This window comes from Lissotriton helveticus, chromosome 5_1 (genome assembly GCF_964261635.1).
Source record: "Lissotriton helveticus chromosome 5_1, aLisHel1.1, whole genome shotgun sequence".
Taxonomy (NCBI): domain Eukaryota; kingdom Metazoa; phylum Chordata; class Amphibia; order Caudata; family Salamandridae; genus Lissotriton; species Lissotriton helveticus.
This window is the reverse complement of record NC_136065.1, coordinates 2071870998-2071886675: the sequence shown is the minus strand read 5'-3', so window position 1 is coordinate 2071886675 and position 15678 is coordinate 2071870998. Positions and strand designations below refer to the sequence as shown.

At 46.1% G+C, this 15678-nt stretch overlaps 1 protein-coding gene across 1 annotated transcript in view; it reads left to right on the top strand.

Annotated features, from left to right (window-relative positions):
• The window catches only part of LOC144753994 (uncharacterized), a 41085-nt gene extending 29790 nt beyond the window's left edge, over nucleotides 1-11295 (top strand). The window contains exons 2-3 of the mRNA XM_078641514.1: nucleotides 1465-1581; nucleotides 11127-11295. Coding sequence (XP_078497640.1) covers nucleotides 1465-1581; nucleotides 11127-11263 — 254 coding nt within the window. The 3' untranslated portion in view covers nucleotides 11264-11295. The remainder of the gene's footprint in view (nucleotides 1-1464; nucleotides 1582-11126) is intronic.
• Nucleotides 11296-15678: the final 4383 nt, after the last annotated feature.

The window sequence follows — 15678 nt, the reverse complement described above, 5'->3', positions numbered from 1 at the left end:
TGAGAGATGGCGACCGTAGGTCAGAAGTCATAGCCACTTTCTGATTCTGGCTTGCGCCATTCTTTAAATATACTCACAACACATGACCGAAGTAATGTTGATTACTCTGCTTAGTTGTATATGTTTTCTGATTGCAGCACACTGCTTCATAATAAACGACAATAGTTTCATTAAATATTGTAAACTTTCGTCATGTCTTTCTTTTGTTTAATATGGACATGCATGAGTGAGAAATGAAAGGTGATGATCTGTTTCCACAGTTACCTTAGAGACTAGAGGTTCATGTTCTAGATTGGCAAATCACCTGTTACTCTGGGAAGGTTAGGAGTTCAGGTGAGGCACTGTAAGGTAGTCAGATCTGGTCCTACAAGTACTGATGTGCTAGAGAGACTCAGGGGCATATTTACCAGTCCCTATTGCCACATGGACATCACTTTTTTTAACGTTCCTGTGGCGATAGGGGCTTAGCCGTATTTACAAGGCAGCATTAAGCCACTTTATGTGGCTTAACACTGCCTTATAAATAAGGCACCCTTTCACGCTATACTTAGCATGAAAGGGGCGGGCAATGGGTGTTGCGGTGGGCATTCTGCCGCAACACCCATTGATTTTGATGCTCCTCATATTTACAAGAGTGGTATTAATATGGGGCATGACCAAAATTCATACCAAAAGAAACCTGGTCTTAACATGGAACAACGAGGAAAAATGCTTATTTCTCCTCGTTTTTGCAGTTTATATATATGCTGCATTGTGCAGCACACATAAAAACAGCAAAACACCATTCATGATTGTTTGTATGCAGGAAGGTGTCCTTCCTGCACATAAACAATCATTTTACAAATGACGAGTTGCAACTTCTATGTGTGCTACACAAAGCAGCACACATAGAAGTCACAAATCGCTATTTAAGATTGTTTATGTGCAGGAAGGGACACCTTCCTGCACATAAACAATCATTCCCACAACGCAGGCACCCTTGCACTATGGTGCAAGGGAGCCTGCGTAGGCACTAGGCAGCTGTAATTAGCGCCAGCGCAGGGGGGAATACAGGGCTGCACCGTATTGATGTAAATAAGGTGCAGCCCTGCTTTTCAAAGGTGGCCAAGAAGGCTAACGCTGTGCTCCATCATTTTTCTTGTAAATATGCCCCCCAGTCGCTACATTCTGACTTCCTGTTATCCCAAGGCACAATTCTGTTTCCAAACAGAATCCCTGCAGCAGGGTGCTACCAACAATGGTCTTGTACTTATTCTATGGGTCTCCTGAGTAGTACTTGTGCATGTCCATAGTACCACTTATAACTACCACTAGAGATGTCTGTGGTGTTGGGGATACATCTTCAGAGTGTTTTAGGAAGCACCTCTTTTTGTTTTTGGTGGTTCAAGCTCGAACCTTTAAAAGGATATGGTGTCTGATGCAATCACTCCTGCAGTGAATCATGTTCTTTCTTCTCTGTTGCAGTGACGGTGACAAGCCAGCCGCCCCTGGTGTGCCACAAGTGTGATTATCCATGCATAACAGAGGGCACAGACACATGCAAGGCTGGAGAGATGTGTGCCACCTCTAAAGCCCACAAAGGTAAATATTCAACAATTGGCAGTGCTACAGCCTTTGTTCTATCACCTCGCTGTGTGTGCAGGACGTTTTTGTTACTGTTAAAAGATTCAGACCTTCAGTCTATGAGCGAAGCTTGACCTGTTGCTGCCCATGCACATCTACTGCCCTGTCAGATCCGGATTGGTACATGAGCTTGCACTGTGCTGATTAATCTGCTTTTCTGTAGTTGTGTTAGGGAAGCTTACAATGATGCTGGTAGGGCTGTTGGTTAGCTGTGAGAAATCTTATGCTGTTGCTGACTGGTCTTTCTTTGATCCAGTTGCGTGAGGGAAGCTTGCACTGCTGTGGGTAGGATTGCATCTGGTCTTGTGATGTGAGGAAGCTTGCAATGCTGATGAGTGGTCTCTGTTTGATCAATTGTGTGGGGGGGGGGCTGTGCACTGCTATGGGCAGGACTGTATCTGTTCCTGTGGTGTGGGAAAACTTGCAATGCTGCTGAGAGATTTCTGTTTGGTCCAGCTACCTGAGGAAAGCCTGCACTTCTACTAGTAGGGCTGTGTCTGTAACTGTGGTCTGAGGAATATTGCACTACTGCTGACTGATCTCTGTTATATGTTATGTTATAATGGATTCATACCGTGCTCAAATACTCAAGAGTGTCCTGGCGCGCACAGTTACCATAGCCTGATCAAGCAGAGAGTTAAATCGGCTGACTAAAAAGAAAAGTTTTAAGTTGTTTCTTAAAAAGTCTAAAGTCCTGGATAGACCGTAATTCCAAAGGAAGGGAGTTCCGTGCTGTGGCTGCTTTAACGGAAAGGGACTGACCCCCCAGCCACATCCTGCGGAAACGGGGGATCGCTAACTGTCGTTGGGTGACCGAGCGCAGAGATTGGCTGGGGACATAGAAAGCAAAACGCTTCCTGATATACATTGGTCCAAAACCGTGCAGGGCTCTATGGGCCAAGGTGAGAGCCTTAAACTGCACTCTGTGGGCCACAGGAAGCCAATGCAGATCTCATAAATACTGTCTCATGCTTGATCTTCCTGAGATGTTAAACAGAATTCTAGCCGCAGCATTCTGTATGGTCTGTAATTTGTTCAGCAAATATCCCGGGATGCCAATGTACAGAGCATTGGCATAGTCAATGCGGGAGAGAATGAGAGCGCGGGTGACCATCTTCTTGGCAGACCTTGGAAGCATGGGGAAGAACCTTCTTAATGATTTAAGAGTGCCAAATCAAACTCCAGTGAGTGTTATGATTTGCACCGAGAACCGAAGGTCTTCTACAAACCAGACCCCTAAGTTCTTTGCTGGAACACCCTCTAACTTGGGTCAAGGGAAATCTGGTATCCACAAGGTTTCTCTAAAGGCGGGCAGAAACTGACCATACAAAAGGAACTCCGACTTGTCCTCGTTGCACTTTAGTTGAGCCTGTGCAAGCCACTGAAACACTGGTGCAAGTCATTTCTGGGCAGTTTCTGTCGACAAGTCGGAGTCCTTCCAGGTAAATAGGAGCTGGGCATCATCGTCGTAAGCTATTATTTTTGCTCCCAGCTCCTCTGCCAGAAAAATCAAAGGAGTCAGATAAATATTAAAACGGAAGGGGCTCAGGGTAGAACCCTGTGGGACTCCAGTAGACATTTTCCTGGCAGCCGATGAAAAAGGAGACATCCAGACCTGCTGAGTGCGTTCTTCCAGAAAGGATTTAATCCAATCCCAGGTGGGGCCACCGATGCCAATGTCTGAGAGTCGAGTGCTCTATTTGTTCCAGTTGTGTAAGAAAGCTTGCAATACTGCTGGTTCGGTGGTATCTGTACTGTATTAACTGTATTAACAATAGGCCACGAGCACTTTCAATTTACCGTGCTCCCCTTCGGCCTTACCAGCGCCCCACGGGTGTTCACGAAAGTGATGGCGGTGGTCGCAGCTCATCTGCGCAGATTAGGGGTTTCAGTCTTCCCCTACCTCGACGACTCGTTGTTGAAGGCGGGCTCGCCCCAGACACCTTCAGACTACGGCCAACCTCCTGCACCTGCTGGGGTTCTCCATCAATGTGCCGAAGTCACACCTGTGTCCCTCTCAGAAGCTCCTCTTCATCGGAGCAGTTCTGGCGCAGTTTCGGGTTTATCCTCCTGAGCAGTGGGTTTGGTATATTCAGGCTCTGATTCCGATCTTTCAGCCGTTATCCCGGGTCTCGGTCAGGTTGACGCTGCGGCTTCTGGGGCTGATGGCCTCCTGCATCCTTCTGGTGCATCACGCCAGGTGGCGGATGCGGGCTCTGCAGTGGGACCTGAAGTTTCAGTGGGCCCAGCATCAGGGCAACTTGTCCGACCATGTCTTGATCTCGGAGGGCACTGCAAGGCAGTTGCAGTGGTGGCTCATGAACCGCGATTGGGTCAGCGGCAGATCCCTCTCCCTACCCCAACCGGAGCACGTAGTTGTGACAGACGCGTCCCTCCAGGGCTGGGGAGGCTACATGGGAGAGGTGGAGATCAGAGGCCTCTGGTCTCCGGCGGAGTCCCGGCTCCACATCAACCTTCTGGAGCTGCAGGCGATTCGTCTTGCACTGGAGGCATTCCTCCCCTCTGTCCGGGGGAGTGTAGTGCAGGTGTTCACGGACAACACCACCGCCATGTGGCAATGCAACATACAGGGCGGGGTGGGGTTGTGGACCCTATGCCAGGAGGCTCTGCGCCTCTGGCAGTGGCTGGAACATCAGGGCGTGACCCTGGTGGTTCAACACCTGGCAGGTTCCCTGAACGCCAGGGCAGACGAACTCAGCTGTCGGTGCATGATGGATCCCGAATGGCGTCTGAACTTGGACGTGGTGCAAGGCCTCTTTCAGCAGTGGGGAGAGCCTTGGTTAGATCTATTCACCACAGAAGAGAACGCGCAATGTCATCAGTTCTGCGCATTGGAATTTCCAAGGCGGCACTCGCGAGTGGAGCTGCGGTCTGTTGTACGCCTTTCCGCCTATACCACTTCTGCCCAGAGTGCTGAAGAAGATCAGACGCGACCGGGCCCAAGTTATCCTTGTGGCTCTGAACTGGGCACGAAGATACTGGTATCACGAGCTACTCAGCATGTCTGTTGATCCCCCGATTCGTCTGCCTCTTCAGGAGGACCTTCTGTCACAGCAGCAGGGGACGTTGCTCCACCCAAACCTGTCCAGTCTCCACCTCCATGCTTGGAGATTGAGCGGTGACAGTTGAGGCCATTTGACTTGCCTCCTAAAGTTTGTGATGTGATTCTGGCAGCCAGGCGTCCCTCCACAAAGTCGGTATATGCCTGCAGGTGGAGCAAGTTTGTGGCATGGTGCACAGCAAAGGCTGTGGATCCCCTTTCTGCTCCTCTTTCTGAGGTTCTTCTCTTCCTTCTTTCTCTTGCCCAGCAGGGCTCTGCTCTGGGCACTCTCAAGGGCTACCTTTCTGCCCTTTCCGCCTTCTTAAGGCTACCTGATCAGCCTTCCTTGTTCAAGTCCCCGGTTGTTAATAGGTTCTTGAAGGGCATCACTCATATGTTTCCTCCTGTTCCTTTCGTGATGCCTCAGTGGGACTTGAACCTTGTACTTATTTTTCTGATGTGCGCTCCCTTCGAGCCACTTCACAACTGTCCTCTCCGTCTTCTTACCCTTAATACTGCTTTCCTGGTTGCCATCACCTCTGCCAGGAGAGTGAGTGAGCTCCAGGCTCTTTCATCCAAGCCTCCATTCCTTTCTGTCCATCCGGACAAGGTTGTGTTGCGGACAAGACCCTCTTTCCTGCCCAAGGGTGTCACGGCCTTCCACATCGGGCAGTCCATCACCTTGCCCTCCTTCTTTCCGCCTCTGCATCCCTCTAAAGAGGAAGAGCGGCTCCACCGTCAGGACCCAAAACGTGCACTCTCTTTCTATTTGGATCGCACATGCCAGTTCCGGGTGGATGACCAACTCTTTGTGGAGAAGCGTGGCTCAGTGGTTAGAGGCGGCAGACCCAGAAGCTGAGATCGGCCGTGGACCAGGTTTCGATTCCCCGCCTCGGCGGGTCTCGGGCTCAAAAATTCCACGGACTCGACAATTCTCGCTCCGGTGCCTACTCGACTCACGGGGTCTACTCTGCGACTCTGGGCAATAGCTTGCTTAATCTCCACTACGGCCCCTCGCGGTGGGATGCCTGGCTTTCACCTTGTGGATACCCTGCCGGGGTATCTCACAGGGGAATACCAGGACGGGTTCCCTAAGCAAGCGCCGGGACGCTTACGGGCAGCCGTGCGCTTTACAAGTCCAATACATTTACATTTAACATCGCTAATTTTGGACATGTGCCAGAAAATGAGTATTTTTAGCACTATTGCACTTTATACTGCTAGTTTGTACATGTATTATCAGGCGAATGTATTAATATGTACTTTCAAGATTGCTCATTTGCACATGTGCTGTAAATGTATATTGTACATAGTACCGAGGATTTGGTAAATCAGAGTCGATGTAAATCACGACGTATATGAATTGACTTTCACGCACCTTACTATTGCTAGTTTGTACACGTATTACTAGTCGTATGTATTAATATGCACTTTAACATTGCCAATTTTGCACATGTGCCAGAAAATGAGTATTTTTAGTGCTATTGCACTTTATACTGCCAGTTTGTACATGTATTATTAGGCGAATGTATTAATGTGCACTTTAAGATTGCTCATTTGCACACGTGCCGTAAATGTATATTGTATATAGTACTGAGGATTTGGCAAATCAGAGTCGATGTAAATCATGACGTACATGCAATTTTATTTTGATTGTTGCTATATGGTTGTATTTATATATACCGAATAAAGCACTTTTGAACTTGAACTTGACATTACTCAGATAAAGAAACCTAAAGGAGAAGTGATGTAGCAGGGCTAAAAAAATCATAAAAATGTTACTAGACCTGCAGGTCTAGTAACTTTCATAATCTACTCGACCTAACTGTAATGTACTTGTCCCATTAATTGGTCTCAAATTGTGTGATCCTAGGCAAATATTTTGTCCCGTGGAGCTGTCTTTTTCATTATTATCACACCAGGGGGCACCTTCAAATATGCTAGTTCACTATTTCGGCTGTACAAAAAACTCTTTTATTTACATGACTAAGGGGCCTATTATGATATTGGGCGGAGTCCCGACAGACTAGTTAGGATGCAACCAAACACTGTTTGGTCACAGTCCTATACTTTACAATGGGAGCATGTATTCTGGACAGAATGCATGCTTCCATTGTAAAATAGAAGATGTCCCATGGTAGGAACCTCAAGCTGCAGGCATCAACAGGGGGGCACCATGGGTACCCCCTCTACCAACAACTGGAGGTCATGAACCCAAGGGGGCCTTGCTGGGGGCCCCGGAAGTTGAGTTCCGACAGCCTGTCTATGTTAGAAAGGCTGGAACTGAAATTGTGCTGACACCCGACATAGTAATCCCTGGGGTGAAAAGAGCTGCCCTTTAGATTACTGGCAGTCAGAGCGTTCTCCGCCTGCATCGTGATTGGCCCCCAAACGTTTGTTCCATGTATAACACAACCTTATCTCTTTCTCCCTGTCCCTCTGTTCAGTTCCCAAGCTCCCCCCAGTCAAAAACACTTGGGCGCGCTCATGGAACCGTGTGGACGTAGTTTCCCTGTCTACCACACTCTCCGCTTCCAGCCCGGATCTTTCAGGGCTGTCATCTCTTGAGCAAGCGGAAGCCATTAATGGCTGGCTGCGGGCCGGCTGTGACCTAGTCGCCCCTCTAAAGCGCATATCATCTACGCTCTCTAAAGATGCAAACCGCTGGTTTAATGATGAATTGAAGACTTAAAAACGTAATCTTCGCCGAGCGGAGCACCTTTGGCGGCGTGACTACTGTCCCATTTCAAGAAACCAGTATATCACCCTTTTGGCCCTATACAAGAAATCCATTCTGGAAACCAAGAAGGCTTATTTATCTTCCAAAATCCAGTTCGCCGAAAATCGGCCCAGAGAAATTTTTGCCATCGTTCAAGACCTAGCCTTTTCTGATAGGGCCTCACTCAAACCCTCTCCGTCACAGTCTCTCTGTGACTCTCTTAACTCTTTCTTTCTGGACAAGATCAACACGATAAGAGCCAATATTCCTCTCCCGTCCCCTTCCTTCATTAATCCTCACTGCCCCCCAGCCACATCGCCTTTGGATTCTATCCCCCCTCTCACAACCGACTCTTTCCTTTCTCTCCTTCCTATGGTTAAGTCTGGTTCCCCCTTGGATCCCTGCCCTGCACATATTTTGAAACAAATTTACTCTGTTTGCTCTTCACCACCCCTCACGTTTCTCAACAATTCACTATCCCAGGGCATTGTCACTTCCCCGTTAAAAACGGCGGTAATTTTACCCATTTAAAAAAAATCTGGTGCTGATCCTTCGGTTTCAGCCAACTACCGCCCTATCTCACTCCTCCCTTTTTTGGCCAAGGTACTGGAACGCCATGTAGTAAGAACTATGAGCTCCTTTGTGGAACGGAACAGTGTCTTGGCCCCCAGGCAGGCTGGTTTTCGTCCTGCTCATTCCACAGAGTCCGTGGTTCTCTCGGTCTTGGACAACCTCAGGGAGGGTATGGACAAGAGTCAGCCCCAGGCCCTGGTCCTCCTTGATCTTTCCGCCGCGTTCGACACGGTGGACCATACCATCTTACTTTCCTGTGTCGGCGCGGCCGGAATCGGGGGGGCGGCCTTGGTCTGGTTATCCTCCTTCCTGAGCGGCCGCTCTCAAGCAGTCCGCTTGGGGGATTACTCAGCTGACTTTCGGCCTGTACAGTGCGGGGTTCCCCAAGGATCCTCTCTTTCCCCATTATTATTTAACTTGTACATTGCCCCTCTCATTTTTGCTTTACAGCAGCGGGAGGTCTCTGTGTACAATTATGCGGATGACCTCCAGCTTATTTTTTCTTTATCCTCCTCCCCTGCCTCAATGTCCAATTTTCACTCTGTCATGACCTTCATCCAGGACTGGATGAACCACAACCACCTGAAACTCAATCCCGATAAAACAGAATTGGTGTTGACAGGTGGTTGCTCCAGTCCATGGTCTCCCCTTTTCTGGCCCTCTTCCTTAGGTTCCCCACCCACTCCCTCTTCCTCTGTTAAAACTCTTGGATTTAAACTTAATGATCAACTTTCTCTCCATTCCCAAGTTAGCGCGGCGGTATCCTCAGCTTTTCTCTCCCTCCGGACAATTCGCAAAGTCTCCCGGTTCTCTTCCCCCCCTGCCCTTAAACTTATACTCCTGGCGATGGTGACGTCTCGCTTGGACTACGGTAATGCCCTTTATTGTGGCATGCCGGCGTACCTCGTGAGGCGGCTCCAGTTGGTTCAGAACCAGGCGGCCCGTCTTGTCTTTAATTTACCCAAATCTCATCATGTCACGCCCCTTCTTAAATCTTTACATTGGCTCCCCGTACAGCAACGTGCCCTGTTTAAACTGGGCTGCATAATTTTCAATGTTCGGTCTGGCTCTGCCCCTGCATTCATCGGATCTGCAATCCAAGCCTACACCCCGTCCAGAGATTTGCGCTCATCCACCCAACTACTCTTTGTAGTCCCCCGTTTTAAATGAAAAAAATGGGGCGGTTCCAAGTTCTCCACTTTGGCTCCTGCCTTTTGGAACTCTTTACCGATTTCTTTGCGAACCTGCCCCCAGTATTCCCTTTTTCGCAAAGCCCTTAAAACTTTTCTTTTCACTCAGGCCTTCCCCTCTTAATTTCGTTCCTGTCCCTCTAGTTTTTTTGTTCTTTTGGGTTTGTAGTATTGCATAGCGCCATGAAACCGCTGGGTGTACGAGCGCTCTAAAAATATTTTTAAACTCAAACTCAAACAAGAATTTAGCCCATATATAGGGTACACATGATCCCTGGCTTGCCTCTTAGTTCACTAATCGCATTGTCATCAGCGCAGGAGCAGTAAGAATTCCCAGTTCATGTTTAAAAACACACTTCTCACAAATATATTACCAAAGCATGATGTGGTGGTGCACTGTCATTTTAAGAAATTTTGCATTGAAATGGCCATAAAACTATTGCACTAAAATGTAGTTTTACTGATAATGGTGCATAAACGAATTATTGGAAATTGTGCTTCAGCAAAAATATTTCAAATTTGCACATCACCAAGTAAAGTGTTCCAATTTGCTTTGGTCCTATACAAATATTTTTTTCACCACAGAATTGCAAAAATGGATATTCATAACTTATGAAATATATTTGAAATGTTTGAACAGTTCACTTAGCTCTTTCAGTGTTCTGTTAGAAAAAAAGCCTGACATCTTACAGCCTTTAATTTAGCATGCTTTGAACAGTTCAATTGTCACACTTTTCATTTTACAAAATCCTCTAACTTCAGTCACAGAAAGAGAAATAAATGTAGGAAGACAAACTGACTTTTGACCTCTGTCTCAGAAAGCCAGCAAATGTACGAAGATAAGATGTCAAGGCATTTGTATTGCTCTTTCACTTTGTGAGCAATAAAGATGCTTTAAATCTTGTTACCTTGCCACAATTGCTCTGCTTTCAGAGGGATAGGTCCAAAGTCAGTTTATCTTCCTACATTTACTTTTTGTTCTATGACTAAAGTTGGAGGATTTTCAGCTCCCCAGAAAGGGTGAGGAGTCTCTAAAAATAGCTCACCAGTGGGTGGAGTTTTTGAGCCCTGTATGCAGTGCTGCTGATTTGCTGTAACTGTTCAATGAGTACATCAGAGATGGCATCACCACTGGCTTTGTTGTCCACTGTATGTGTTTGAGGGAAGTGCGCACTGCTGCCACCTGTGCTGTACCTGTTCTTTGTATTTGATGGAAGCTTGGACTGCTGTGAAAGTAAGAGAGACTTGGACTGCTGCTCCATTCTGTATTTACAGAGAGAGCAAAAATAGGAAAATATAGTGTAAAATGGCAGTGAAGAATTTGGGGCACACGCTTCTGACCTCCAACTGCACCAACAGTTGTGCATCTCTTTATGACTGACACTATGCAGTGACCGTGGTATTCAGTTACAGCCTCCAGCAGTGACACCTGTCAGCAGTGACACCATTGAGCAGTGACAGTGGTAATCAGTAACAGCCTGTAGCAGTGACATAACTGAGCAGTGCCACAATTAAGCAGTGACACCCATGAACAGTAACACTCTTAAGCAGTGCCAGTTTTACTCAGTGACAGCCTCCTTCAGTGACATCCGTCAGCAGTGACAGTGACACCCTTCAGCGGTGACAGTGTAAATCTACCACCAATCTCCAGGTAAGTACTTGGGCAGTGACAGCCTTCAGCGGTGACAGGTTTAATCTGCCACCAATCAGCAGGTACGTTCTTGGGCAATGACAGCCTTCCACGGTGACAGTATTAATCTGCCACCAATCAGCAGGTACGTTCTTGGGCAGTGACAGTCTTCAGCGGTGACGGTGTTAATCTGCCACCAATGAGCAGTTACGCCCTTCAGCAGTGACACCCTTGAGCAGTGACGGTGTTCATCTGCCACCAATCAGCAGGTAAGTCCTTGGGCAGTGACAGGCCTCAGCAGTGACACCTTTGTTTTTGCATTTACCCCAGGTCTCTTTCATATCACCAAGAAAGGATGCCTGGCTCCGGAGCGGTGCTCAAAGGAAGAGCCTGACAAGTATCTGGACATCGACTACAAAGTGTTCCACATCTGCTGCGACACCGCGCTCTGCAACAAGGACGACTAACCCTATTGCGAAGCCAGTCATGTCGCGATAGTCACTGGTCTCACGAGCGCCCTGCAAGGGGACCAGTGTGGCATTGTCACATTGGCCACAGTTATTACTAGAGTCAGTCACAGAGGGCTTCCCACTGCCCCTCACTAAGACCACAAACACTGTTTATATCACAATCTGTAATCTCCTCAATAAATATTGACTCTCAGTATTGCTCAACTGTTTGCAGCTCATTTCTGTTGTTTTTTTATAAAGGCATCTCATGAAGAAAAGTTTATGCACCTCATCCACAAAATATCTCAATACAAATTTTTGGACTGATATCTGTGAATTCATGAAGCTGTTACTCTTCATGAGTCAAATTTTTTTAAATAAATAATGCGTGTTTGTAATTGCACTTTCACCCCAGAGTATCTTGGCGCTGAATAACAGATGTTTATTGTTACCAAACTCAACAGGACTCATTTTATCGACCTCAGAAGGATGAAAGGTGAGTGGGCCAGCCAGGGTGTGAACCTATGACCATGAGGTCAAACACAGGCCCCTGCAGTGGACGCATTAGTCCTCTAAACCACCAAACACCGATAAGCACTGAAACCTATAAAAGATATATAAATCTGTATTAACACCTAACCCAAAATAGGCACATTTTCTGACTGGACAAAATGAGCTGGTTTATGGTTAGGAGCGAGGTGCAGTTGCATCATCCCTGTATTAATCTTACTGTCTCCATCTCTTCACAAATCCGGAAATGGTGAATACCTGAAAAGCTAATATGTGTGTGTTTTTTCCATTTTTCACCCACTAACCCTCCCATGGGAACATAATATAGTCCGTAGACTAATCCCACTGCAGTGTAAGCCCGTATGCCCATTTGCCTTCATCTGCTGGAATTTGTTGGTAAAAAGGATGAGTGTGATGAGACCCACTCACAAATTAATTTACATCTATTTAATTAAATTGCAAAACTTTGTAAATTCTTTAGCACGCATACATTTCACAATAGTTCTTCTACTGAAAATGAGTGTTTTGACGAGATGTTTCTCCACAACTCCTCCTTTTGCACAAGCATACTCACACATTACATTCTGTAACCTTTTAGAAACTTCCTTAGTTCTGCAGTAAACTTTCCAAAGTTTGCTGACAAAAAAACTTTGCAACCAAACACACAGCTAATACTTGGCCTCCTCTTCGCATATCCTGTCCATTCCTGTACTTTTAACTATAGGCTCTAAAACAAGTATCACATCGACACTTTCTTTCTTTTAATTCTTTTAATTTTACCAAAACACACACACACACACTTTCTCTCTCTCTCCCTCTCTACCTCCCACCCTAGAGGTGGATGAGACAAAAAACTAAGGGGCCTATTATCAAGCGCCAGCGATAATTATCGCTGAGCGCGCCTAGCGCGCTTTTAAGTATCGCCGGCTATCGCTGGAATATATCGCCAAGCTAGCGCTGTATTATCAAAGCTTAGCACTATGGCAATAAATATTCCAGCAATAGCTGGATTTTCCATGGAACAGAGCTGGTTTTCCAGCGATATTCCATGGAAAACGGCGATAACTTGATGAAAAGGCCCTGAGGCCTTAGCCCCACAATCCACCTCCCATGTTAGGTATGCCTTAGTCAGGAATTTAACAGACGTTAAATTCCTGCGTTAAGGCATAGCTAATGCAATGTAAAATATCTCTACCCCCGGTTGATAATATCGCGAAGCTGCCTTCGTAATATTTTCCCTGGTTGTTTTCACAGCCACGCCTACTTTGCATCTCATTAGCAATGCGAAGTTAGGCGTGATGGAAACGGGCGCTAAGTCAGCAAAACACGTGCTAGCGTGTCCTTGTTGATGAAGCGATAAAGTTATCGCTGCTTTTCGCCCGAAAACGGACACTAAAGCTAAAGCTATGTACCAATGTTTTGCGACCACAATTGCAGTCGCAAAACACTGGCAAATTACCACCCTCTTCATATGTCGCAAATGAGAAGGTGTGGTAAATAAAATATTACCCTGGCTGAATTTCTAGTCATTAACAATTAGCATGCATCAAGTGAGAGGCAGAGTCCGTGGTATCTGAGTTAAAATGGGCTTTATTCCAATAACTCGAGTCAAAGGGAGAATATGTTCCATCACCACAGAGGTTCAGGAAGAGTCTTCTAACATTTAATAACAAAACATTCTATTATATACTTTTTACTCCTTGTACATAGGAGCAGGCAAAAGACAGAAAATGAGATAAGAACATGTGGGTGTACACTTGATGAGTCATAGGTGTGTGATAGGTAGGTGTCATAGGTGGGTGGTACACAGAGGAGGAGTTGGCATGACCAGCTCGAACTGTGCCCTAATTGTGCAACTTTGAGCATGACGTGCAATTGACGTGTAACTGGGTGGAGGCTGACTTCCAACCTAGCAGAGAGATCTTTTATGTCAAGGCGACCAGCACATCTAGTACAACTGATATCTAGAGTCAGCAAGCAAAAGAAGCAAAGGTTGTTCGTCACTAAAAGACAGAGAGGGCATATTTATTCGTTCATTGCATGAGCTTTCTATGGGTGCAAGCACTGTGATTCACTTAAATGGAGACAGAATGGCTATCGGACGGGTCTGTTTACTTTTCCTCACCGGGCAGGGATGCCACTCTGTACAGCAGACGGATAACTGTTATTCATAATACTGTCTTGGCAGACTTCTTGCGAGGTCGGAGGGACGTAACTGCAGCTTCAGTGTGTCAGGAGTCATGTAAACATTAATTCAGAAAGTGGTTTCAGGCTCAACCAGTACGATATTTATTTAAAAGAGCACAATGAAAAATGCAAATACATGGGCCTTATGCTAACTTAATGTTTGGGAGACTTTAATGACTGGCATTTCTAATGCAGGACATGATTGCAGAGGCCTAGTGATTCAGGCCACTACGGGAAATATGCATGGGTGACATGCACATGACATGTAACATAGGGTATATGTAGTGGACATATTTGGTCATATTTGGTCAGGCAAAATATCATTTTCCTCATTCCCTCCTTGTTCCCTACATAACCCTTTAGGATACATCTATATTCATGAGACCGTATAGTTCATCATACAGAATCATTTGTTCATCTTTAACTCTTTGTTTACGTGGATGGGGAATACAGGCAGTAGCACACAGCCCGCAAATCGCCGGACCGCACTGCAGACAGAGACAGCAACCAAATACCATAAGTAGGGCCATTCTTAGGAAGGACATAACTTTCCATCCCCATGCAGATATTACACCCCAGAACCAACTGGACCAAGTCCATGTGCCTGGATCTTGATGTATGGCATTAGCAATCTTGTGGAGTCTTGTTATAGCTTCGTACACAGATGGTGCATTATCTGGGATGAAAATGCAACAACTAGATCGGATCACTCTACAAGCTCCGCCCCTATCCGCCAAGATGACGTCTAGAACGAGGCGGTTTTGAAGAACGACAAGTCTAATAGCAGACTGTTCCTGGGTCAAGTTCGCCAGGGCAGATGCAGTTATATTTACAACTGTTTCAAGAGTCCTTGTTAACCTGCGTATCAGTTTACTGTTTTGGATGGGACCTATGAAGAAAAAGAATCCTCTGTTGAAATCTGTATATTGCTCCCATGCTGTTTCAGTCTGATTGATACCTGCAGAATCTGTCTCTCTCTTTTGTCTAACATGTTCTAGTCGTGAATCTCTATGATAATTTGATGGGGCTAGAAAAACGGGTGGCAATAAGAATGCTATATAACAAGTCCCACCCCAGTCTAAGGGCAGATGTACGTAGGCTGTCTGACCGCAAATGAAATAGGTATGGCGTGATGTTTTGAAAGAAGAAAGTCCGTTATCATCAAACTCTACTACAGTGTTACACTTGCTATGTCCCATATGTACTGAGCCTTTCTTACTAACACATAAATCACCTTTTGCTGGCAGGACTGATATAAACGGTGGACCTGTGTTTTGCTTGGGCTGAACATTTAACATTATAAAATTAACAGATGCATTTCCCTGTTCGTACTCTTCATTCTCTAAATCGGATCCCTTTCTTTGGGGGAATCCGTCTTTGTCTGGAAAGCATGCTTCATTCATTACTTTATTCAGGTTTCCATATATCCAGCCACCTGGATAAGCTTTGTACCTTCTATCTATTGAGGTCATTAGAGCAAACCATGCTCCACACGAACCATTGTGTGAGAACGGTAAAGGGTAGAAGGGCAATACTCCCTTCGTTTCTTGATAAGGAGGCAGTTGGCCACATACCCAGCAATTAGTCGCATTGCTGGTCTGGTGAGAATGGTGTAACATTCGAATAAATGTATTGTTACGTAGTGCAAGTCGATATGACAGTTCATGGGGAGGCAGGTCACTAAATGTATGCTCTGCGGAACTGTTACTGGAAGAATGTATATGTGAGGAAATGGG